General features: G+C 49.1%; 3 protein-coding genes across 5 annotated transcripts in view; 1 reads left to right on the top strand and 2 right to left on the bottom strand.

Moving 5' to 3' along the window:
• Positions 1–5441: 5441 nt before the first annotated feature.
• Positions 5442–12279, bottom strand: MYOZ1 (myozenin 1). The gene is made up of 6 exons (XM_007166595.2): positions 12142–12279; positions 10873–10963; positions 9771–9949; positions 7547–7793; positions 7003–7168; positions 5442–5954 (listed from the first exon to the last, which is right to left on the bottom strand). The coding sequence occupies exons 2-6, from the start codon at positions 10943–10945 to the stop codon at positions 5723–5725; spliced, it is 897 nt and encodes a 298-aa protein (XP_007166657.1). The 5' UTR covers positions 10946–10963; positions 12142–12279; the 3' UTR covers positions 5442–5722.
• Positions 12280–12430: 151 nt separating this feature from the next.
• Positions 12431–24059, bottom strand: SYNPO2L (synaptopodin 2 like). Of its 3 annotated transcripts, XM_057531233.1 has the most exons (5): positions 23813–24059; positions 22413–22564; positions 21467–21981; positions 16654–18196; positions 12431–13177 (listed from the first exon to the last, which is right to left on the bottom strand). In XM_057531233.1, exons 1-5 carry the CDS (start codon positions 23915–23917, stop codon positions 13087–13089), a joined length of 2406 nt encoding a protein of 801 aa, XP_057387216.1. In that variant the 5' UTR covers positions 23918–24059; the 3' UTR covers positions 12431–13086. The 3 variants fall into 3 exon arrangements, with proteins under 3 accessions (XP_057387216.1, XP_007166703.2, XP_057387217.1); XM_007166641.3 differs by lacking the exon at positions 12431–13177 and having other exon boundaries at positions 14517–18196; positions 23813–24056; XM_057531234.1 differs by lacking the exons at positions 12431–13177; positions 21467–21981; positions 22413–22564; positions 23813–24059 and adding an exon at positions 20170–20347 and having other exon boundaries at positions 14517–18196.
• The window catches only part of SEC24C (SEC24 homolog C, COPII coat complex component), a 31775-nt gene continuing 29658 nt past the window's right edge, over positions 22456–24572 (top strand). The window contains exon 1 of the mRNA XM_057531231.1: positions 22456–22593. The gene's annotated coding sequence lies outside the window, so the exon portion shown is untranslated. The remainder of the gene's footprint in view (positions 22594–24572) is intronic.

Below are 24572 nucleotides of genomic sequence, written 5' to 3'. Positions count from 1 at the left end.
TTCGCAAGAAAGTAAATGAGTCAGGGTCGAGAAGGCTAAGTATATCTCGCGATAGTATTGTGTAAAATGGCGGCCGCAAGGCGCTTAAGGGGTGGCCTGGAAAGGTCTGGAGGTGGGCGAGGGCGGGGAAGGATATTGAACTGGCAGGAGAGTCGGAAAACTATTGTAGGCAGGACGCAGGACGGTCTGGGATGGGGGAAGTTAGTATGACGAACCCTACACCGGAATAACTTGAGGTATGGGGCTTTTTCCCAGGCCTCAAACTTAAAGCAGTGTCGCCTTGGCTGAAGTTCAGTCTTCCTGGCATTTTCCTTATGCATGCAGAGTAGAGATGGAGGGAGTAAGCCAGAAATTGACCTTTCCACGTCCTCCTTAACCTTCCTTCAGGAAACTTTGATTCGTTCTTCCCCTACTTTGGTTTGTGAATGGTATTTGACTTAACAGAAATATTTATGTTTATACACTGGTGCCCCGCCCCCTTCAATTTGCCCAGCGAAACTAGGAAATCAAAGTGTTTTGTTGTTGTTGTTGATTTTAGTCGAACATAAGCACAGATGTTTGGCCTTGGCTGTGGAAGGGGGCCGCATTGGTTTGTGATTTGAACTTTGCAGTTGTTGCTTGCCACCCTGTGGACGGGCACATCCTTACTTGGTGACTCTCTCAACACTTAGTTGTAAGGGCTTTCTCTCTGCTCTCAGAAAGCTGTAAATGCAGACTGACTGAGTAGGATCTGGAACAGACGACGGACATGTTAGGAGAAACACTGACTGAAGCTGCCCACCCTGGCCAGGCAAGATAGTAGCCACTTGTGTGAGTCATCTTACAACAGGAGGTCCTGGTAAGGAACGAGGAACTAACAAGCTACCACCAACCGGTAGAATTCGGGAAAGGTCAAAAGGAGAGAGGAGACACCAGTCCATATGTCCTACCAACATCCCAGAATCCTCACTGGAATCTATTTTGTCTGAGCAGTGTGCACACCACATTTTAATAAGGGTAGGAAGGACCCTGAGTCAGAATGATTGGCCAGAGACAACCCGGAAAGTAACCCCATTCCCATAAAACCCAAGACTGCAAGCCACGTGGCAGAGCAGTTCTCCTGGGTTCCCTTACCCTGCTGCTATCTGCCCGGGCACCTCTTCCCAATAGTCTCTTGCTTTGTCAGCACGTGTGTCTCCTCGGACAATTCATTTCTGAGTGTTAGACAGCAGCCCACCCTCAGGCCCTGGAAGGGGTCCCCCTTACTGCAACAGCTATATAAAGAACGTTGTTCAGTGAGAGTAAAACAGAGGGGTACAAATAAGGGAATAAAAATAATAAATGGAGAATTCAGTTTCTTCTCTCCAATCCCCTGAATACCTCTCATAGTCTAGACCAGTGCTGTCCGGTAGAAACATACTGTGAGCCACATCATGCAATTTAAAATTTGTAGTAGCCACATTTTTTTTAAAGTAAGAAAAATGAAATTTAGTTATTCACTTAACCCAACGTATTCAAAATATTTCAACATGTAATCAATATTTTGAAATTTTTTAAAATTTTTATTGGGGGTATAGTTGATTTACAGTGTGTTAGTTTCTGGTGTACAGCAATTTTTTTAATATTTTGAAATTATTAATGAGATATTTTACATTCTTTTTTCATACTGAGTCTTCAAAATCCATTGTTTATATTTACAGAGCATCTTAATTTAGCCTAGGCAAATTTTAAGAGCTTAATAGCCACATGTGGCTAGTGACTGCAGTATTAGACAGCAAAGCTCTAGACCCTATACCAGGGAATGCATTATCTGTGTGACCTTAGGGGCATAGTATTATGGGCATGTGGTTTATGTAAAAGAAACCCTTTAAGTTGCTAACTCAAACGGCTGCAGAGTCTAGGTGGGTAACAATAAAAGAGACCTGATGTAAAACAATAGGTGGTAGTGGGGACTTGTGCCCACTGAAGAGTGCAAGTGAAACAGGAGGAAAGGGGGCAGGGCACAACCTTTGAAAGAATGACACAGCCTAAGGATGGGACATAAACTGATTAGAACCAAATGGGTCCAAGATGGCGGAGAAGTCAACTTCCACTAGACCTGGAGGCTTAGTATACGCTCACTGTAACACATCAGCAAGCTAAATGACACACCCAAAGGCACCATGACAGTGGCAGTGCCCACTGTCAAAAAGTGGGCGGTGGCCCAATTCCTGGAAATCCCCACCCCTTCCCGAAATAGCTGGAATACTCCTCCCACTCGTTAGCCTATGAAATTACCCACCCATATAAAAACTGACAACCCCATACCCTGGCGGCCTTTCTCACCTTCTGAGATGGCCCACACTCTGTCTGCGGAGTGTGTTTCTCTCTAAATAAATCCACTTCTTACCTACCACTTTGTCTCTCACTGAATTCTTTCTGCCATGAGACATCAAGAACCTGAGCTTCATTAAGTCCTGAAACCAGGTGTGTGATCTCATTTGGAAGACTGTGGGTTTTGGTGGGGTTCTGGCATGGGTGTTAAAGCCCCAATCTGAAGTGCATGGTTTCACAAGCTTCTATCTAAAAGGGAGCTTTCCTGCAGCCATTATGGAAAACAGTATGGAGATTCCTCAAAAAATTAAAAATAGAATTTCCATATGATCCAGCAATTCCAATCCTGAGTATTTATCTGAAGAAAACAAAAATGTTAACTAGAAAAGATATACGATATGCACCACTATGTTCCTTACAGCATTATTTGCAGTAGCCAAGATGTAGAAGCAACCAAAGTGCCCATCAGTAGATAAATGGATAAAGAATGTGGTATATATTTACAAGATTTCAGATATTCTGAGGTTGGAAAAATGAAGTTTCTAGGTTTTCAGAGCTGTTGACTATTAGACCCTGAACTTTTTTTTACCCCAACTTTAAGGGTAGGCATTTAATAATTATTTTATAGTTGGGAAATCTCTTTGTCACATGAATGTTGTTATTTGCTTTTGTGCATCTGATGCCTGATATATAGTACCTAGTATATAGTAGGCACTCAATAAACATTTGTTGAAGGAATATAGTCCTTAACTTTTGGGGAGGGCTCACAGACTTTTTTTTTTTTTTTCCTTTTTTTTGGTTGTGTTGGGTTTTCGTTGCTGCACGCGGGCTTTCTCTAGTTGCAGCAAGCGGAGCCTACGCTCCGTTGCGATGGGCGGGCTTCTCATTATGGTGGTTTCTCTTGTTGTGGAGCACGGGCTCTAGGTGCTTGGGCTTCAGTGGTTGTGGTGCGTGGGCTCAGTAGTTGTGGTGCACAGGCTTAGTTGCTCCGCTGTATGTGGGACCTTCCTGGACCAGGGGTCGAACCCGTCTCCCCTGCATTGACAGGTGGAGTCTTAACCACCGCGCCACCAGGGAAGCCCAGGCCCACAGACTTTTAAACATGAGAATCTCATAAAAGCTATGAACTCTTGTCCACATCCTGTCTGTGCCCTGCCCATATTCCCTCAGCCTATCCTAGAGTTCACTACAGCCTTGGTAGACAAATTCTATACAAGCCCATAGCTTCCTACCTTAAACACCTGAGTTATCTCCTTGCCTGGAAGTGCCAGCAGAGTTAACGTTCCCCTTGGCAATCTGTAACCAAGGAGAGATGGGATTTGGTAGCTAAATATTCCAGTTTCTACCCTGCCTCAGTGAGGCGATTCTGAAGTATGTTTTACTATAGTGTTTCTCAAACTTTACTAACACATAAGAATCACCTGGAGAGATTAATAAGACACAAATTCTTGAATTTGCAAATTTTTTTTTTGGCCTTGCCGCGCTGTTTGCAGGATCTCAGTTCCCCCGACCAGGGATCGAACCGGGTCCCTGACAGTGAGGGTGCCAAGTCCTAACCACTGGACCCCCAGGGAATTCCCTTGAATTTGCACTTTTAACCAAGCTCCCAGGAGAAAATGATGCTGCCAGTCCATGGACCACACTTTGAATAACATTTTTCTCAGAGAGTCTCTAGTGAGATTCAGCCCCAATTGCTGGAAGCACCTTTTGGGCCTTCTTCTCATTACCTTACACTGCTTGGATTCTGGGACCACCTCCCAGATTTACTACTTGCATCCAAATCTTTGTTTCAGGGTCTGTTTGGGAGGAAAGCCAAACTATGACAACTCTTCTTAGAAAAATGCACAGGGACTTCCCTGGTGGCGCAGTGGTTAAGAATCCGCCTGCCAATGCAGGGGACACGGGTTCGAGCCCTGGTTCGGGAAGATCCTACATGCCGTGGAGCAATGAAGCCTGTGTGCCACAACTACTGAGCCTGTGCTCTGGAGCCCGTGAGCCACAACTACTGAGCCCATGTGCCACAACTACTGAAGCGCACGTGCCTAGAGTCCGTGCTCTACGACAAGAGAGGACACCGCAGTGAGAAGCCTGTGCACCACAACAAAGAGTAGCCCCTGCTCATCGCAACTGGAGAAAGCCCACGCACAGCAACAAAGACCCAATGAAGCCAAAAATAAATAAATAAAAATAAATTAATAAAAAGATAAATGCACATAGAAAGAGAGTTTTGTGTACTAGTTTAGAGGAAGTATGAATTCCCTGAAATTTATTTATGTCGTAAAGGAAGGTGACCAGGGTAAATGTCATATGACCCAAGTTCCATGAAAATTGAATCAGTCCAGGCAGAGTCTAGGAACCTAATATAATCATTAATGGCTCATGGAGTTAGCTGAATTCAGCCAGCTCTCCTCAGAAGTTATTTTTCCTGATCTGCATCTAACTCTGACTTTGTGGGACATAAGAGTAAGTCTGGGACTCTAAAGAAACCCCATGTTTGAAGTCAATAAAAAGAGTATTGTCACTCATTCCTATTGGATTCTCATGGTTTCTTCCCAATCATAGTGCTTTCTGGACACAACTGCAGTGTCCCTATGACCCTTAGATCTTCTCTTGATGTGTTCACAGATGAGCCAGGCATACTATAACTGCAGCTGGTTTCTCCCACTTCCTTCTGGATTCCAACATGGCTCCCTATTCTATTTCATCCTTTTAGGAACCTGTAACCTTTGACATATATTCCTAAGCTCACGCCTGTGTCATATGGAAACTTTATGGCATGCTCTTGTTCTGTAATAATTGGGTAATCCTGATTATCCCAGTTTCTAATCAGCTTCTTAAAGAGAGCTAACACCAGAGTCACCAACGCCTATTTCCTAAACACAGCACACAATTGCTGCTTAGCTTTGCCCACATATGGGCCAGCACGTGTGATTGTGCACGATTATTTGTCTTATGTACTATTCAATAAGTATGTCTTTGTATACACCTATGAATGTGCTTTGGCAGGTGTGGATGTGGGTGTGGGTGTGTAAGTAAGCAGGTCAGTCTTGAAGTCTGAATAATGGATATATGGTATTTGACTTTAATTAGTCTCTGTGCATTGTTAGCCTCAGTTTTCGTCTGCCCTCAAATATCAGAGGAAGAATGAGTTCATTTCCTTGAAGTTTATTAACTGTTACCGAAGGCAGAGAAAATTCCATAAAAGAGAAGGTTCCATACAGAGCAAGTGGAAGGGGAGCTCTGAGTTGGTAAGAAAAGATGCTTGGAGTGGGGACTTGGAGTGAAGGATGGAAGGGCAGATCTCCCCTTTCTTTTTCCCTCCATTCCCACAAGGATACTGGATTTTCAGTGGGGGTATCCTGCTCAGCATTCCCTCTCCAAAATGAAACCAGAGAGGGGAAACTTGATACAAAGTAGAGGTAGAAACACCTCACAGCTCCTCTGTTTCTCCATCCAAGGGGATGCCAATATCCACGTTGTAGTCTACAGGCTCCCCGGAACTCAGCCAGGGAATAGGGGTTCGATTGAAAGAAGGCCTGTTGGAGAGGTTCTGGTTGTAGAGGACTAGGGGTTCACTCAGCAAGGGCCCCAGGTCAAACTTGGGCATCTGGAAGGTCATGCGTTTGGAGGCCTTCTCATATCCACCATAAGGCATTGCTGTCCTGAAAAGGGGACACATTATTTAATTAAAAACCAGAACAAAAGAAAAAGTTTTGTCAGTGAGATGTTACACTGTTTTGAGGATGGGGAAGTCTGTGAATTCTAGTTTCAGATTGCTTCTGCACTCCTTATTCTTCTTCTCCCTTAGTACTCCTTTCCCCCTTCTGGTTTGCTTGTTTCCCCAAAGCTAAAAATGAGAAAAGTAGTCTAGTGTGTACTAGATAGAGAGTCTCATGGATAGTTGTGACCCAAGTCAGTCACATTTTCAGAGAAATTTACCCCAAACACTACAGACTCAAGGGTCTGAGGTCACCTTAAATTATAATGTAGAGAACCCCCCCCCAAACCCCTACCCCACCTCCAGTGGATAGTGTGTGCCCTGGATGAGAGGAATTAACATTTCCTGGAAAATCCAGGCACCTTAGGACCAAACGCAAAAGCACTTCTCTAGGGCTTCCCTGTCCTGTTTTCACACAGTCTAGAGAAGCCCAGTTCCAAAAGGATAGGTACTTGAACCTTACTAAAGTAGGGTATAAAGAAATAGAATCTTCAATAGTATAATAACTTGCTGTGGTGCGTAATCTATAAAAATTCTGAATCACTATGTTGTACACCTGAAACTAATATAATGTTGTAAGTCAACTATACTTCAATTAAAAAAAGAAAAGAAAAGAAAAATAGAATTATACTATAAGGACAGTAATGGAATTGTAACCTTGAATGAAGGGAGCCTCAAGAAGCCTTTAAATGTGTAATATATTATTCCCATTTCACAGTCAAGGCAACCAAGGCTCAGAAGTAGGGTGACTTTCCCACACAGCTAATAACTATGAACTAAAATTCAGATCCTGCCTCCTAGCAAATTTTTCCTTCATCATACCATGCTGTTTCTCTGAGCTACAGTGGAAAGACCAAAAGCCTTCAATTGCGGCCCCCAAATTCCTCCCATGCCTCCTCATCCTCCTGAAACATTTGAACCAGTCTCCATTCCAACTAAGGGCATGTTGCCATACACTGGAATGCATCAGGTTCCTTCCCCATCCCCCTTACCTGTTGAAGGACTTATACTGAGGGAGATCACCTTTGGCCCTGTGGGCCAGCAGGTTGATGCCAAGTTCCACTTTTTGCTGGGAGTCAACCCCCATGGCTCTCTCCCATGGGGAAATATAGGTCTTGAACACAGAGATATGTTTTCCTTCTCCACCTGCCTGGTCGTCTGGCAGCCATGGGAGAGAAATAATAATAAGTCAAATAATAGCAGTTAGTAGCCAATGGAGGTTAGTCTCAGAGCCCTGCACTAGAGAAGTTGCTGGGGCCAGGGACCAAAGGTAAAACATCTTGGTAATTGTATAAGGTTTGTGAAATAATGACAGCCTGGAGTCGGATTTGTGATACAAACTGAAAGGCTAGAAAGGTGACTGAGAGACAGGCTTCTGGGTGGAATAGACACGTCTCTGTATCCTTATGGACCCAGAAAGTCCATCAGGCTATCTCAACAGGCCTCTCCTGCTTCCTACACCCAGTCTAGGCCTCATTCCTGGGGATTTCTCTGCTCTAGAGACCAGACACATTATTCTTGGGTGAGGATACTTGCCTAGTCCTGTCTCGCCAACCCCTGCAGTGCCAGCAGCTCCTCCTCGGCCAGTCTGGCCCCCAGGACCACCTGTACCCCCATATCCAGACCCAGGGCCCTGATGATGGTGATGCTCATCAGAGCCATACTGTCCGGCAGAGCCACTTCCCCCTGCCTGGCCTCCGCCGCTGCCCTTGCTGTAGGAGAATCCCTGGCCAGCTGTACCCAGCTGTCCCCCAACTGTGGGAAGGAACTTCTGGAAGTGATCCTGAAAAGAAAGGACAAAGTAAGGGGAAGGTTAGCAATGGGTACGGGGAATACCATAGCAAGTAGGAGGTGATCAGAGACAATGGACAACCCGAAGACACTGAATCGTCTGAGACTCCCCCGTCCAATAGATGGTTAGCAGATAGCCTGACTGAGAGAAATTAAACTCTCCTTAAGGGATACAACCCCTTTGGCTCAGTTCGAATTACATCTAGGATGGGGGCAACTCATTCTCCGAAATCCCCTTTCCCTCCTTACCAAGGCAGAGGACCAAGAGTTCTGCTCAACTTAGATTTGAGAGATTGGGGCTGGCACGGAGAACCCAGCCTTAAGTTAAAGAACTAGAGAGATCTCTGCTCCTCCCCTGCATCTTGTCTAACAGATAAAAGTCTCTTCTCTCTCTTCCTCTTCCTCTCCCTTTCTCCTCTTGGTGCCTGTTGGACCAGGACTTCCTGACAGTGAAACTGTAGTGGGTAGGGGGAAGGGAAGCCCAAAGGGCAACACTGGATCCATCCCCAAAGCCTAAAAATAACCCTGCCAACTCCTTCAGGAGGCTCTCCTGGCCACCCACCGAACACACCCCCATGCTCCACCCAGTGTAACCAGACACAGGCAGGGAGGAGGGCTTTTGGCCTCCTAAAGTTAGATATGACCGGTTCAGCATTTTTATTCTGCTCCTACATACGGGCCAATGGCAGACACTCCTGCCCCTGGCCCCATGTAGGCATCTATTTTCACTCTCCCCTGGCTGCCCAGGAAAGGTGGAGGGGGAAGAAAGGAAATGGAGACGATCCCCTCCTTCTCAGCTGAAATATCTTGTGCCTGGTCCCTCTCCAATCTCTACTTCTCTTTGGAGAATGATCCTGACTAGGAGACGTAGGACCTTAAAGCACGGTTTCAGTCCCCACATCTGTGGTCCTTATACTGACCCTTTAGATAAAAGAATGGCTCAAGAAGAGATGGCTATAAAAATTCACTTACCTCTTTCTAGGGTTGCCAGATTTTGCAAAAAGAAAAAATCACAGGATACCAGTTAAATTTGAATTTCAGATACACAATAATACTTTTTTAGTATAAATATGCCTAAGTATTGCATGGGATATATTTAGATATAAGAGAGTATTCGTCATGTATCTGAAATTCAAATTTAACTCGGTGTCCTGTATTTTTTAATTTAATTTTCATGTCCCAAATATTTCATGGAACACACTTACATTAAAAAATTATTGTGTATCTGAAATTCAAATTTAACTAAGTGTCTTCAAATTTTTTTTCTTTTCTTTTCTTTTTTGGCCATGCTGCGTGGCTTGCAGGATCTTAGTTCCCCAACCAGGGATCGAACCCAGGCCCCTGGCAGTGAGAGCACCAGACCACTGGACCACCAGGGAATTCCCTAAGTGTCTTCAATTTTTAAAAAAAAACTTATGTCCCAAATATTGCATGGGACATACTTTACTAAAAAATTATCTGTGTATATCTCAACTTTATTTTTTTAAATTGAAGTAGTGTTGATTTATAATATTATATTAGTTTCAGGTATACAACATAGTGATGCAATATTCTTATAGACTATACTCCATTTAAAGGTATTATAAAATATGGGCTTTATTTACTGTGCCGTACAATATATCCTCGTAGCTTATTTAGTGTGTATCTCAACTTTAAAATATAGGACTGGGCATCCTGTGTTTTATCTGGTAATCCTATCTTTAATACTTAACCATACTGGGAAGGAGTTTTCTCCTTGAAGGTGTGGACTCCCCACCCTGCCTCACCAGCTCTAAGACACAGATTTAGTTTCAGAGGTGGGCTGTAATTCACCCTGGAGCTATTGGGGGCTCGCTGTATCTGGGGGGTTAATGAGCTTATAAATTAGCTGGGAGGGGAGGTTGGTCATATTTTAGAGACTCGGCGGGGCCTACCAAGAAGCTGTCAAAAGAGGCACGAGGCTTTGAGAGCAGTAAAGTTACGAACTCACCATTGAGCTGTCAGAGAAGACATCAGGGTGGTTTTCATAGATAAATTTCTCCACCCGCATCTGCCGCAGTTTGAACATCTTGGAGCCCCGGTTAGTGAGCAGCGACAGCTCCTCCAGCATCACATCCCTTGGGACGCTGATCTTCTTGCCCAGGTTCAGGCCCGAGCTCTCCCGTCCACCTTTCAGGGAGGTGGGGAGGCAGAGGCAAGGGAAAGAGGAAAGTAGGGTTTTCTAGCTCCAAATGAAGCCGCCGTCCACAACTAATTAAGTGCGTGTGTCCCAGCAGAGATCACTGAGTGAAGCAGATGCTGTCTGTGATGTCTGATCAAATTCTGTCTAGTTTATGAGGGATTTTGATTTCCTGGGTTTGGAGTTGGAGAGGATGCATGGGAAATGGGGTGCAGAGTGAGACAGTGGGGATACTAGAATGGGGTGAAGACGGTGAATGGGGTAAAAGGTATGGGGTACAGGGCAAAAGAGTAAAGAAACATCATAGATGGAGGTCATTGGGGAAACTATAGCACGGGGGAAAGCCCAAAGGCCACCTCTAAATATATACTCCTATCTTAACTCCTTTGCCTTCTCTTCCCCTCAGTAAACTGGCTGCAAACGGCTTCTAGGTATTGGGAGAGCTCCTCACTTGCTGTACTCCTACCACCCCCAGGAAAAATGCCTGAGCAATTTTCCATTTTAAGTGCCTATACGAGGCTCCTTAGCTCTGGGGAAAGAAGTAAGGAAACTAACCATGTATTGAGACCTTACTCTGTGCCAGTCTCCATCATACATATTTTCTTCTCAAACATACCTCACTGACCTGTGGGTCCTGTTGTCTTGGACCTGTGCCGGGTAACATGGCATGGGTATTACTGTCTCAGATTACAAGGTGAAAAGGGTGGAAGGGTGAGTAGTCAGTGTTGAATTCTTTCTTCCTTTCCCCCTTTCCCCCCACCCCCGCAAACCTCACCCCCACCCCAAATTCCTCTTGTCTCTCCTTATCTCTTCACCTTAAGGCACATATAACCTTATGATACTTCTGGGACTCATGGGCCAGAGATACTCTCAATAAGAAGTCCCACACTAGGTAGGTGCACACATGCCATACCTCCAGTGAGTTCCATGATCAGCTTGCTGGATTTCCGCTTCTTGTTGGGGGCAGGGGTCTCTGAGAGTGGCATTGTGGAGGTGGATGGAGCCTGGATCGGGTGGGAAGGAGGAGGTGAAGGATGGACAGGGACTGGGGTGAGTGTCTACAGTAAGGCACTGCTTAAGGACTTCAGGGAGCAAAATTTCATTCGATTTTTTTAAAGAAATACATATTTCTCTAAAAGGTGAAAAACCATTGCTTTAGGGCTTCTCTTCTTGGGAAGCAGGGCAGAAAATATAGATGCACCCCTTGCCCCTACCTTCTACCAACCTCTTTTCAGCTGTTTTACATAGAGCTGGTGCAGGGCTTAGGAACACAATATGTGTTAGGGGGGCCTGGGGGTAAAACAAACACATTACTTACAGGTCAGGTAATGCACCCAGGTTTCATTGGTTTGGCATGATTCGAAGTTTTTATTTGTACGGGGCTCCCAGACTGGGATTATCATTGCAAGCTCTGGCCTCTCAGTCTTCCCCAAGCCCCAGGGCGGCGGGGCGGGGCGGGCGGGGGGGGGGGGGAGCAGAAAAAATGTTCTGCCAGGGTTGAGGAGATCCAGCCAGAAACATTCTCCATAGGATGGAGAGGTTATTGCCCCTCCACCGGGCCAGCTGGATCATGGCCTGGGAGGTGACAGCAGTGCTCCCACTCCGTTTCAGTCACTCCCCACCCCCCAGACCTGGAGTGGAGAGGGAGGTCAATCTTGATGCATGTCAATTCAGCAATATCATAGCAGTGGGGAATTCAGGGAGGACAGGAACATAATCATAGGATCTGGCAGTGGAGGGGGACAAGCTGGGAAAAGATACAGATTCCAGCCCCTCCTTAACAGAAGTTGGCACTCAGCGAAATGTCTTCTGCTGAGTCCTGTCTCACAACACATCTGCGATTCTACTAGCTTAGTGGGGTCTGCTGAGGCCAGAGTCCAGGAACTGCTAAATAGATTCTCCCCGTACCTCTCTCAGCCCCAACTAGGTTGTTTTCCATCCAGCCTCTCAGACCGCCTTCTCATTCCTCCAGTGCCTCCCCCAACATCTCCAATCCCCCCACCCTCTTGGGCCCTTCTCCTTCCAACTCTCTGTGGCTCCCCTGAACTGGACAACTGGGAATTGAGTACAGATGGAGGAGCTGGGCAGCTCCCCCCAGGATCAAGGGTCACTATTACAGACACAGACACAGCAGTCAGCAGAGTGGGCTCTAGCCCCTCTGACTATAAAGCTGGAGACTTACCGGCTGCTCAAGCGGTGGTCAGCTCTCCCTGGGGTCCAGCAGCTTTGGAGGACTGAGCTGCTGTGACTAGAGAACCTGAGCTGGGCAGGCGTGGGGGCAGCACTGGCAATGGGGGAGGGAGGGTGGTTATTAATAGAGACGATGAGCGCAAGCAGCTCAAATGGCACAGGGGTACTGAGACCCTGGAACCAAGGTCCCATCCTCCTTGCCCAGAGGCTCAGGAAGGGGAGGAAAGGCCTTTAGAATTCTCTCACTAAGCTGTCTGAGCCAAGGATCAGTCTGCCCAGGGACTCCTCTTCTTTGGCACCTTGAGGCTGAGATCCAAAGAAGCACTCAGGGAGAAACTGAAAACTGAGAGGGAGAGAGGAAGCAGGCAGCAAGTGGTGAATAGGAATTTGGAGTGGGAAAGTGAGAACCAGGAGAACGTGTCTGGAGAGCCATTCAGAGACAATCCAGGCTGGAGCTGGAGGGACATGTGGGTGCATTTTGGGGGTTGGGAGGGTTTAAGATGCTATGTTTCGGGGAGGGAATTTCTGTTCACAATGGAACTGCCCTTTGAAAGTTCCTGGATAGGCTGGTCTTTCCTTTGGGAGGGCCAGATTTTGGTAGGATAAGGGACCAAATTAACCAAATCCAGTAGTTAGGCTATCAGGGATGATGTGGGGGAAGACTTGACCAGTTTCTGCCTTTTCATCCCCATTTGCTGTTTGGGTGCTCAGTTTAGCCTGCTCTGCTAGATAGATGTCACTGTTTTTTAAAATAATTAATTAATTAATTAATTAATTTCTGGCTGCTTCGGGTCTTCGTTGCTGCACGCAGGCTTTAGTTGCGGCGAGCAGGGTCTACTTTTCGTTGTGGTGCGCGGGCTTCTCATTGCGGTGGCTTCTCTTGCTGCGGAGCACGGGCTCTAGGTGCACAGGCTTCAGTGGTTATGGCTCGCGGGCTCTAGGGCACAGGCTCAGTAGTTGTAGTGCACGGGCTTAGCTGCTCCGTGGCGTGTGGGATCTTCCTGGACCAGGGCTCGTACTCGTGTCCCCTGCATTGACAGGCAGATTCTTAACCACTGAGGCCGCCACCAGGGAAGTCCCAGATGTCACTTCTCCCTGAAGGGGTACACATAGGCTTCTGACCTGCCAGGGCTTTACTCTCTGAGGCTCCTACTTGGGATTTTCTTCAAAGGGAGCACACACCCCATAGGATCTGGACTGTCCCATTCACACTGGTCAAGAGAAGCCTCTGGGAAAGGGCACAAGCTTGAGAGCCCCCTCCAGGGAAACCTGTCATTTGCCCGGCACCTTCCTCAGTAGCTGCGTGAACATCCTGGATCCTTCTCCATCTTCTGCTCAGGTTTTGTAACCAGCTGCTGCACCTCTGCTGTATCCACCGCCCTGTTGTGGCTGCCTTAGGAAGTGGCTTTTGTAGTCCCCAGAATACCTTTCTGTCCCTCTGTGAGCTACCCACTCTTCCTGACCATGTCCTTTTCCCATCCTGAACTTTATAGGTTCAGGTTAGGGGCTGAAAGGTCGCCCTGCTCCCCTCTACTTGGCCTCTGCCCAGACCAGTTTAGCCTCCAGATTCCTCATCTTTTGTCCTTTTTCTCCATTCTCTCCTAACCCAAAGAAGCAATTAGATGAAAAAACATAAATAGCAAAAGGTGATTTCATCATCATTACCATCCTCCCCTCAAAAACCAACCAAAATTTTGGTCTCTTATGATTGAGTACCTAAAACTACCTAGTGAATGAAGACAGAATATTTAGCCTAGGCTCTCTGAGCCCTTCCTTTGAAATTCTGAGAGGCTGCATATTTGGGAGAATCAGGGTCATGGGCCTGGTTATTGGCACAAATCTGCCCCCTGCTGGTAAAACTGGGGCAACAGAACTTCCCCTTCTCAGAAGTCTAATTCTAGCCGCCTTTCAGTGCCTTATCTTTTTTATTAGTCTCAATCCATGCTGATCCACCCTCTCTCTCCTTCTTCCCTCTCTCACCCCACCTTCAACTTCAGCCATTGCTTTCCCTTCATTTCCTCCAGGGTGTTGGGAAATGTTGACGGCGAAAGGCTTAGAGGGCCTTTCCAGATTGTCTAGGTTCTGTAAGCTGAGGCCTCATCTGAGAAGTATGGAGCAGGGGATGGAGAAGGGGAGAATCTGGAGAGAGAGAACTGGGGGAGTGATGGAGGTGGCTACATTGGAGCAGGACAGAATTGGTAGAGAAGAGCAAAAGACCAGGGGGTGAAGGGCAAAACAGTAAAAAATAGGAGGGTAGGAACTGAGAAAAGAGATCAGGAATCAGGAGATCAGGGGAATGAATTAGAGAAGATGAAGGGGAGACCAGGATTTAGGTATAAAACTAGAAGAGATGACAACAACAGAAGATATGGGGCATAAGTTTATTCTTGTGCACAAACCAAAGTACTGTGACTCACACTCAATATGCAAAGGAAATTATCAATTTCCAGATCAAGCAGCAAACGTGACTAGTGGTGGTCATGGTGAGAGGGGAGTCCATGTCCCTCTAGGATCAGAGATCAGGACCTGAAGCTGGAAAGAAATAAGAACTAGGGTTTGAGGGATGGGGTGGAACTAAAAAGAGGTTTTGGCTCTGGGTGTTTCCCTGCCCTTTCTCAGGTAGTTATGACAAGCTGCAGAAGACAGAGGGACAGATTCAAAGGAGGTAGCACAGATACCTGTCTTTCAACACTCAGCACACACTCTCGCATCCCTCCACCATCATCCCCCTTCACTCTAACAAATACATTCTTCTCCCTCAAATTTCTCCCCAATCCCACTTTTGTACATGATTGGTTTCTTATTATCCAATTTTACTCTCTACCAACACTGTATTCTCCCTCACCATGCTTCTCTCTGAGGCTCGATCAATTTCATTCATTTCTGTTCTGCTCCTGGTTTCTACCTCACTTTCCACATCATGGTTCTTTTCTCCTTTCTGTCTTAAGTTCATGAGACAATGAAGCCAATGATTTGTTCGTTCTCAGAGGACATTTTCTTTCTTTCTTTTCACTTCTTGGATGCTTTGTTGCTCAGCATGGGCCTCTCAAGTTGCTAACTTTCTGAAATCCCAAGGAACAGAATTCTTAGTTCTACTCCTGGTCTAGCTGGTATAACTCAACCCATACAAACTGCTCTGGTCCTTCGAGTCTCCTCATACTCTATGAATTTCACCCGATGCTCTACACCTGCTACAGACGATGATCTTTAACTCTAATGAGTCTCTTTCTCCCCACCAGACAGTCTATGTGAGGATAACTGACTCTTCTTTCATTAGTGCAAGGGTAAGACCCAGATTGGGTCTTTATTTAGACCGCTCCTCTTACTCTTGCCTAAGACAGAAGAGCACATCTGTGTGCACGCACACACTTGCACACACACGCCTAGGAAAATGCCAGCCAAGCTTGGGAAAGAAGAGTGAGGAGCAGCAAGTGATTTCGTGCAAATAGGGGTCAGTTCAGTCCCTTTGCTGCCTGTCTGGTGGTGAGCTTCTTGCCTGAGGTCTCAGTGGTAACTTCTCTGTGTCCTTCTCATTGACTGTTAAAACAAGGCCCACAGAAAAAAGCACAAATGTAGAGAAATGGAGACCAGTGGAGGAGTGTAGGTGAAGAGACAGAGTTAAAGACAGAGATCCAGGCAAGGAACTACAAAGAGAAGCACAGACACCAAAGCAAAGATAGTATTATAGGTTGGAAAGCAGCAGGGAGGTTAGGAGTCAGGAGGAAGCTGGGAGATGGGACACCAACTCCAAAACTTTCTCTGGCAGGAGGGAATTTAGCCTGCAAAGGAGGGGGGGCGGGGGCGGGGGCAGGCGGGTTGGGTAGAAGCAACTTTAGGAACTAGATATTCCACCTCCCCTTGGTCCTGGGAGCCGTGCCCTGTTCAGTGGTGGCCTGCCCCAGGCCTCCACACATGAGCCTGCAATCCCGTTCTAGTAGCTGAGAACCGGGGCCTGGCTACCTGGAAGCCACAGGAGCTGGGGGAGGCCCCAAGACCCCTGGGAGACTCTGGAGGAGGGGCTGGGCTAAGGACAGGGGCTGAGGCCTGCTCTGCCCTCCAGATGGGCTCATCCAATGTAGTGGCTGCTCGGGGGGCAAGCACAGTGGGTGCCAGGGGCTCTGCAGTGGGCTGGGGCGCTGGAGTCGAAAATCGGCGGATCTCCTGGACTCGGGCAGTTCTGGGAGGCACTGAGGAGGTGGGTCCAGGAGTCGGGGGAACCTCATCAAAACAGAACATGGCACTTTTAAGTTGGTAGGGCTGGTGCCGCATGAAATCCAAAGCCTTAATGCCCTGCTTGGGGGCTGCCCGAGGCCCTTGGGATTGGATCTTACTAGGGAGAGTTCGGGCAGCTTGGGGGAAAAAGGGTGAGAGCAGTGGGTTGTAAGCAATTGGAGGTGGGGCACGGATATTGGGTGAATATTTCCAGGAAGGGGGCAGGGAGGGGGTAGGAGAAGGGCTTCTGGGCCGTGGGCCAAGGCCAGGACCAGGTGCTTCCACCACATACCTGTCCGCTCGGCTCTGACGCTTGGCAAACAGCTCCCCACCCCTGCCCTGAAGCCTTGGTGGTTCAGGGATTCCAGCCGAAAGGGCCGCCCCATTCACTAACCCATCGAGGAACCCTCGAGAAGGGGGCTTGGGAGCCACTGGGGGTGGAGTCTTAGGAGTCGCAGGGGGTGGGGTCTTGGGAGCCATTGGAGGCGGGGTTTTAGCTGTCACGTGAGGCAACGTCTTGTAACTCCTGCCCCCTGGTGGCTGCATGAAGTTGCAGGCTTCAGCCCCGAGGCTCAGGGCATCCTCCTCCGGACAAGATTCCGCACCCCCAGCCCGGGGTTTTTCATCCAGGTTCTGCACCAACGATAGCAGCTCCGGGTTGGGCGAGTTCTTCGTCTCCTCATTTCCCGGTCGGAACATCTGCTTTCGGGTCCCCCGACGCCGGGCCTCCTGGAGGATGCCGGTGCGAGCAGCTGGCACGGAGATACGCTTCTCCCGAGCGCTGGAGGGCTCAGGGGCTGCGGGGCCAGGGGCGGGGGCCTCTGGGCGTGCAGCAGGTCGCAGAGGCGCCGATAGGAAGATAGAAGCGGTGGAGGTCATGGCAGCTCCGCTAGAGGGGGCGGGGGGCTCTGGGGCTCCGCCTGGCGTAACAGGACGATTGGGGGCGGGGATGTATAGGGAGCTGGTGGCCGTCACGGGGCCGGAGGAGCGTGGGGTGCTGGGGGAACCGGGGGTTGACACGTGGCTGGGAACCCCTGAAGAGAAGCTGGGCAGAGGAGTGGTCCCCTGCGGAGAGGACAGGAAAGGCGGTGGGACGGCGCTGAGGCCTCCCAGGCTCTCATTTGCCCTCTTGGGAGCCAGGGGCCGGAAAATAACTGAGGTGGTACCTGGCCGCTGCCCTTGTAAGCCCGGAGTAAACGGCCTGGCTGACCGGTTAAAGATGCTTGGAGCTGGGGTAGAGGCTCCACCGCTAGGGAGGAAAGGTCTGGGGCTGGCTGCAGGGGCCGGCGAAGGGCTGGATGGGAGCACAGCCGCCTCTGGCGGAGCGTTTTGTGCCCGAGGTGGTGACTGCAGGCCCTGCCCGTTGAGCGTGGCGGCTGGACCATCCCCGGCCGGTTCCTGGGTGCTGGAGTCTGCGCGCTGGCGCTGCTGTGCAAAGAGTTGGGCCCCTCGCCCAGAGGCCTCACTCAGCTGCCCTCCCAGCCCCGGGCCCTGGCCCTCTGCTGCGCCTGAGCTCGGCCTGGCCAGCTCCATGTCCAGGTAGGGGCTGTCCCAGTCGGACTGGTTGGTGAGGCTGCGGGCGTCGGAGAAGGCCTCTTCGTCCAGCTCGGACTCACTAGTCGGAGGGACGCCGTCCTCCTCCCCAGCGCCTGTCCCCGCGGCAGCCCCAAAGCTCACTAGGGTGTACTTCTTGGCTCTCTGCCGACGTTTCTTAAACATCAGTACCCCCTTCGAGTGGGGGTTGGGGGCTGCGGTTAGCAGGGATGCAATCGTCCGGCATTTGGTCTTGGCCTCCTTCACACTTCTCTCTTGGAGGCTCTCTGCCCTTTGCAGTTCTGAGGAGAGGAGGAGAGAATGGCCAGTGAGCATCTTCTGTTCCCCAAGGCTCTCACCCGTCCCCCGCCCCCCCAGCCAGCTCCCTCAGGCCTCCCACCTCTGGTCTTTTCACTGGCCTGACCCACAAGGTCTCTCCTGCCTTTGGCAAAGTCCTCTAACTTGGGGCCAGAGTGGAGGTGAAAGGTGAAACCAAGGACAGTTGAAGGGAAGGCAGAGGGTAGTTGGCTGCCCTGACACCACTCTGACCACAGCTCTCCTCCTATCCTCTCTTCCCTCCTATCTTTCAGGAGATTGCTCTTACTCACACCACACGCATGCCTCCCCTGCTTCCCTCCATTCCTGGCTGGCAATGTGAGGCTGAGGTAGAAGGGGGTTTACTTCCCATGGCAGGCAAGGACATGAAGCAGGTCCCAGGGTAAGAAAAAATAAGAAGGGGCACTTTTCTCCCACCAAAGAAACCCTGTTAGGGGACTTCTCAGAAAGTTTGGGACTTATCCCCTCTTCCTACCCCTTACCCTATAATAAGGACACAAAGGATCCTTAGCAATGAGGATCTTCATTCATAATTCCACTATCATCATGTGATCCACATCATATACATCCAGAGAAATAACTCCCACCACACATCACTTCAACAAGAATATGGCTCTAGGGAGAGGTGGCTATGGGCATATTTTCTCATCTGTACTTTTCTCTCTCATCCCCATATACTCTAGCTTATATACATCCTAGTTCATATACACATGTATAAATACACGTGTCCACACAAAAACATACATGCATACTCAAGGTGGCCCTTCTTCCCAGAATTCCCCTAGCAGAGACACTGTCACTAACAGTTGGGGCAAAATTTAAGTGCCTTCTAAATCCAAGGTGCTCCTCTGTGCCTCAAACCCCTGCTACTCACAGGCAGGGATGGCTTCAGATCTGAGATGCAGGAAAAGCCAGAGTGCTGCTCTCCAAGGAAAGCTTCCAGATCTTTAGGATATCTCAAAGTCACCAGTTGATACAGTCTCCTTTCCCCCAAGCTGAGGGTGGGAGTGGGGTGGGCTTCTTTGACAGTCAGAGCTGCCCCCTATTTTCCAAGCCTTCTGGGTAGAGAGCTCAGGTAGACACTACCAGGCAGGCACGCAAGCACTGTGTGCTAAGGGGAGCCAGGACAGGGTTTCCCATGCCATGTGGGGCCTGGGAGGTGGAGCCAGGAAATGGGAACGCTGCCCTGCTGCTAGGACCCTGACTCGGACACAGATACTCTCCGATCCATGATCCCTTGTTCCTCCTGAAAAATTCCTGAAATTCCATCTACGTTCCACTCAAGATATCAAAGCTCCCTTCTGATTAGGGCTTTCATTCCACCCATTCCAACGTTCATACCACACAATAGTACTGTGGACTAGAGATAGGCACTGGAGTCATAGTTTAGTTCAGATTTTTGGTTCTTGGGAGAGTTACTTCATCTCACTGAAGTTCAGTTTCCTCATCTGTAAAGAAGGATGATAACATAACGTCTACCTCATAGGGTTGCTATGAGGTTTAAGTGAGATAATGTAGGTAAATTTAGCATTTAACCTAAGCCCCACTGTGAGTAATTATTACTATCAAAGCTTTCTTGACACTAGCTGCACATGTATCCAGACACTTTCTTGTTCACTCATATCTTCTCCCACGGACTCCCACATACATGCTTTCATGTATTCATAGATTACTCACACTTCTCTCTCACACATACACCCTCTCTCCATGAGTTTTCCATTGCTCATGTGGTCACAAACCCCTTTGACATGTGGCCATAGCATCAGCCCATTCTGAGAAAAGGGCAGTGAAACTCCTAAGAAAAGAAGGAAGAGGAAGGAAAAAAAGGAGGAGGGGGTAAGGGAGTAAGACTTTTCCCAAAGACCTCCCTTCCCAAACTGTTGATGTAGTCCCCTCCATTCTAGATTCCAGAACTCTCTTGGCTGTGGGAGGGTAGTACCTGCATAGAACGGGTCCTGGAGCTCAGGAACTGGGCTTGGGGCTTTGTCGCAACTGGCTTGGCTGAGAGGCTCTTGGCTGATGGGCTCAAAAGTCTCCATGCCGAGAAAGGCAGTGTTGGCTGGAGCAGGACCAGTTTGAGCCACCCCCCACGCCTTTTAAAGCCCCTTTGTCTTATCCCCAGAGCTGGCAGCTGAATGAGCTCACTGTGCTATTTTTGGAGCCTGGCCCCCTCCCTTCCCTGGGCTGCCTCACAAGCCCTGGTATGATGGACATGGGCACCTGCCTACCCTTTCACCTACCCCACCACACTGGACAATGAGGTCTGCTTGGCTAAAAATATCCCTGAGCCACTCACTAACTACAGTCTCACCCAGCATGATGGGGAAGGGAGAGGGTGCTAAAATGAGAATTGGGGATAAGCATGAGATCGTGGGTGTGCATCTGGAATTTCTTTGTGGGACATGGGACACTCTCAGGGATGTCAGATGGTAAACTGTCACGTCCTTAGCCTCTATTCCAGACTTAGAGGCACAAAATACTATGGATCAGGAATCAGAATGGTGGAGGGGAGGAACGAGAGATGAGAACTAGAGGGGTAACCCTGAGATTTCCAAGGTGAAAAGAAAGGTCTCTAGAGGAGGGGTATGGGAGGCATAGGACAGGGAGAAAGTTCACTCTTAGACTTTGTTCTGTAGCTCACATCAAAAATAGTAAAGAGCCTGAGATAAGTGGAAGTGGCTTTTTCTGCCGGGGCCTACATTCTCGCCTAAGATAAGAAGCCAAAGATCCCTCCCTCCACCACTTCCTAGAGATCTCGTGACTATTCCATAGCCTCCCAGTCCCCAGGAATCCTAATGGAACTAGCAACGTCAAAGGTAGCTCTGTTGCTGTGCCTGGAGTTAACACTGAAGAGTCACTGTATCCCTGTCCTGCTTCCAGATACTCCCCTGACCCATGTCTGCACTCTGCCCTCACCCCGTCTGACGCCTAGCAAAATCATGGCAACGACAAGCAAACCCTTCATCAATTCATGTGCCTTTCCAACTTCCCTACTTATCCTGTTCCTGGGTTGGCTTGAGCCCCCTGTACTTTTTTGTCACTCTAGTTCAAACAGCAAAACTAATGGGGATCGTGAGAATAATTATTTTCCCCTCCTATCCATTACTCTTCTCCACCTGTCCCCAAGACTGTATCCAAGGGAAGCATAAGGTAGGTGGAATGTATCGTTATGGAGGGTTAGATTTAGGGCTCAGACTGAAGGATCCTGACTAAGGAAAAGGAGTTCAGGCACTCACTGGCTTGTTTGGCCTTCTGAGTATAGGTGGTAGTCAGATCTTCTGCCACTGGGTGGGGAACAGGCCCCACCATAGGGATGAGATGAGGGCCAGGCCGGAGGGGGCCATGGGGCAACAGCAGGGCCTCAGCCGGGGGTGGCTGAAGGGTTGTCCCATCCTCCCAAGATGGGGAGCTCACGCGGCTGTCATCCTGGCTGGGAGGGCCAAGGACACCAGGTGCTGGCTCTGCGGGGCTGTCAGACAGGTAGACCTCGTCAGGTGGGGCTCCTGGAGGGGTGGGCCTTGTTGGGCCTCGGCGGCGGGGTCGGCGGGGCTTTTCCTGGGTGGCCGGGCCATCAGCATCACTGTCTGTCTCTCCATAGTAAGCCTCACTGTCAGGGGGAGAGAGGAGGCTCCCAGGCTGGAGAGGCTGGGGAACTGGAGCACCAGGGGGCTCAGGACTCAGCGGAGACAAGGGTGACAGTGCCTGAAGCTCACCAGGGGATGGAGATCGCACAGGCCCCTCGTCCTCTACCCTGGATGGAAAAGAGGACAGAACTTGAGAAATGAGCTGGATGACTGAGAGCTAGAGAGATCTGGAGGAGATGGGAGAAGGATGTAAGGGGAGAGAGGGGACTGGAATGTAGGTGAAATGGATGGGCTGGGAAGAGTGGAGATCTGAAGATGAACTGGTAGGCAAATCTGCTTGGCAGGCTTTGACTGGAAGTGGGTTTAAAGAGAGATGTGATGATAAATAGACAGGCAAGGGGCCTAAATAGGCCCACGCACCCACATTCAAGTGCTTTGGGAGGCATGCACAAACATCTGTACTCCAGCACAGATACACAAGCAGAAGTGGGTACTTGTCAGTAGCTGAAGTCAGGCCAGTGAGACACAGAGCTGAGACAGGCAATGGAAGCCCTGGACTAGGGGGATGGGTGTAGGCTGGGGTGGGAGGGGTCCATACCGCCGCACGGTGAGGACAAGCTGATTCCCTGAGTCATCGATGAGGCTCATGGCTCTGGCATGAGAGAGGCTGGTGCAGGAAACCCCATTGACGGCCAAAAGCTGATCCCTTTCCCGGAGTCCTGCTCTGCCAGCCTGGCTCCGTCTTCGGATCTGAGAAGGTGTTGGAGGAGAGACTGTAGGTGAGGGAGGGCTCCAAGGGGGGAATAGAATGAAAGGAGTTAGGACAGGAGGGACCGGTGTGTGGATGGAATTTTACTTTACAGGGTAAGAAAGGATGGGGAGGGACAAGGGGTGACAGTTAAGGGGGGGTCAATCTAGAGGGAAGAAGGTACAGATTTTAGAGAATAACACATCCTTTAAAGGGAGGTAGGGTAATCACTGAATGAAAAAGACGGGGAAAACTGCAAGGGGGGACGGGACGTACTATTGTAGAAACGGTGGTTATCCCCTCAAGATTTTCCTCCAAAGGAGATATCTATGCTAGCCAACAGTTCTCTTCTAGTCCTTGGAGTCCTAGGCACCATTATCTACACAGTCAAGATTTTAGAACAGTACTCCAGATTGGAGGGAGTCCAGCAGATTCTGAAGGATTGCGATTGTGTATGTATATGTGTGCTGGGTGTGCACACACATGTACATATGTTAAAGTAATAATAGTAATAGTGGCTATCATTTATTGAGTGCTTACTAAATGTTAGGCACAGTGCCAAGCACTCTACATGTTTTATTGAATTTAATCCTTAGAAGTTAGTACCTATGGAGTAGGTACTATCATTACCTACATTTTACAGTTGAGAAAATTAAACCTGTGCTATGAAACCAAAATGGTAACAACTTCATCTGACAGGTCATATCTTGCCATAACCCTCCTAGCCCTAAAAAAAGTCTTGCCTAGTGAGAGAAGGGATCTGGCGTAGGGAAAGAGGGGGACTGAAGGCTGGGGCAGGGGCAGGGCAGGGCTGGGCTGGGCTGGGCTGGGTGAGAGCCTCAGATCGTCACACACCAATTTAGTTAGAGAGAAATTACAACCTTCGCTACATTCCTGGAGTTTGGAGTAGAGGCACAGACCCAGGAGAGCAAAGACTGGATGGCCAGCCCTGGGCCTCTGCTCCTATGTTGCCAGCCCTGGACCTCTGCTTCTATGAAATTGAGGCACAGTCTTCCTTTTTTCTCTGCTCCCAGAAACCAGGAACTCCCTTTTCTAATAGCCCGCCACAAGAAGGCTGTGCTCAGACACTACTCCCCCCGTCAGATCTGAGCATGCTTCCTCGACCACCTACCCACCCCCACTCCACTTCTTCACAGCCTCCCACTTCTCCCCCCACAGGCCACCACATGACTCTTCCCAAGTTCCCTTGGGTTCCCCTTTCCCTGAAACCTCAATATAGGCTCCCTTACCTTGGATACCTGTAAAGGTTTCCTCTGCTCGGCCCCCCCCTGAAGTCGGAAGCCCCAGGGGGCTCCCCCAGACAGTGTGACCAGCACCTCCTCCTCAGCACCCATCTCTCAGCTTGGCCTATGGCCCTCGGAGTTTGGACAGTGTCCCAGGGAGAGAAGTCGAGGTGCTGGTACCCCGTCCGGCCTGTCTGGCTGTCCTGCTTCTGCTGCCCTAGGCCTTCCACCCCACACCACACACCACAGGCAGGCAACTTGGCCCTGAGATCAGTACAGTCCAGCACACATGTCCTGTCAATCGAAGCTGTGCTCAAAATAGTTACCGGCTGTACTCCCCTCCCTCCCTGAGCTGTATTACTCCCAGAGCTAATTATAGTGAAAACTTCTCCCCTCCCCTGTCTCCCATTCTCCTGCATGGGCTTTTTACTCAGGACTCAGAGTACTAGCTCTGTGGGCTCTATAACTAATGTACATCCTTTCAGGGACTGTGCCTTCCCTGATAGGATCATGGACTAATCCCAACTGCTCTCCTCCAAAGCTTATTAAAAGTGGCAGCATCAGGGGCTTCAATTCCTGAGCAAGGAATGGCTGGGTTTGTCCCACAAGATTGCAAGATCCCCAGAAAAGAGTGCCCCTTTGCTGTATGAATTAACCTATTAATCAAAGTGGAGATTCATATCCCACTGCAGTGCTGGGTGCAATGTAGAGGAACTCTGTTCAGCCTGCTCCAGCTGAAGTGTTGCCTGTTCCATAAAGCTTTTCC

Source organism: Balaenoptera acutorostrata, chromosome 16 (genome assembly GCF_949987535.1).
Source record: "Balaenoptera acutorostrata chromosome 16, mBalAcu1.1, whole genome shotgun sequence".
Taxonomy (NCBI): domain Eukaryota; kingdom Metazoa; phylum Chordata; class Mammalia; order Artiodactyla; family Balaenopteridae; genus Balaenoptera; species Balaenoptera acutorostrata.
The sequence above is the reverse complement of the archived record's forward strand: the minus strand, read 5'-3'. Positions and strand labels throughout refer to the sequence as shown.

Bases quoted from the DNA above. Each gene is read 5' to 3' on its own strand.
- MYOZ1 (XM_007166595.2), bottom strand. From the start codon at position 10,945: ATGCCACTCTCAGAGACCCCTGCCCCCAACAAGAAGCGGAAATCCAGC. The intron at 9,950-10,872 runs GTATGGCATGTG...CCTCCCTGAAAG, and splicing joins GATCATGGAACTCACTGGAG to GTGGACGGGAGAGCTCGGGC. The intron at 7,794-9,770 runs GTGAGTTCGTAA...CTTTCTTTTCAG, and splicing joins TCTTCTCTGACAGCTCAATG to GATCACTTCCAGAAGTTCCT.
- SYNPO2L (XM_007166641.3), bottom strand. From the start codon at position 23,917: ATGGGTGCTGAGGAGGAGGTGCTGGTCACACTGTCTGGGGGAGCCCCC. The intron at 22,565-23,812 runs GTAAGGGAGCCT...ACACCTTCTCAG, and splicing joins AACCTTTACAGGTATCCAAG to ATCCGAAGACGGAGCCAGGC. The intron at 18,197-21,466 runs GTGAGTGCCTGA...TCCTCTCCTCAG, and splicing joins TCAGAAGGCCAAACAAGCCA to AACTGCAAAGGGCAGAGAGC.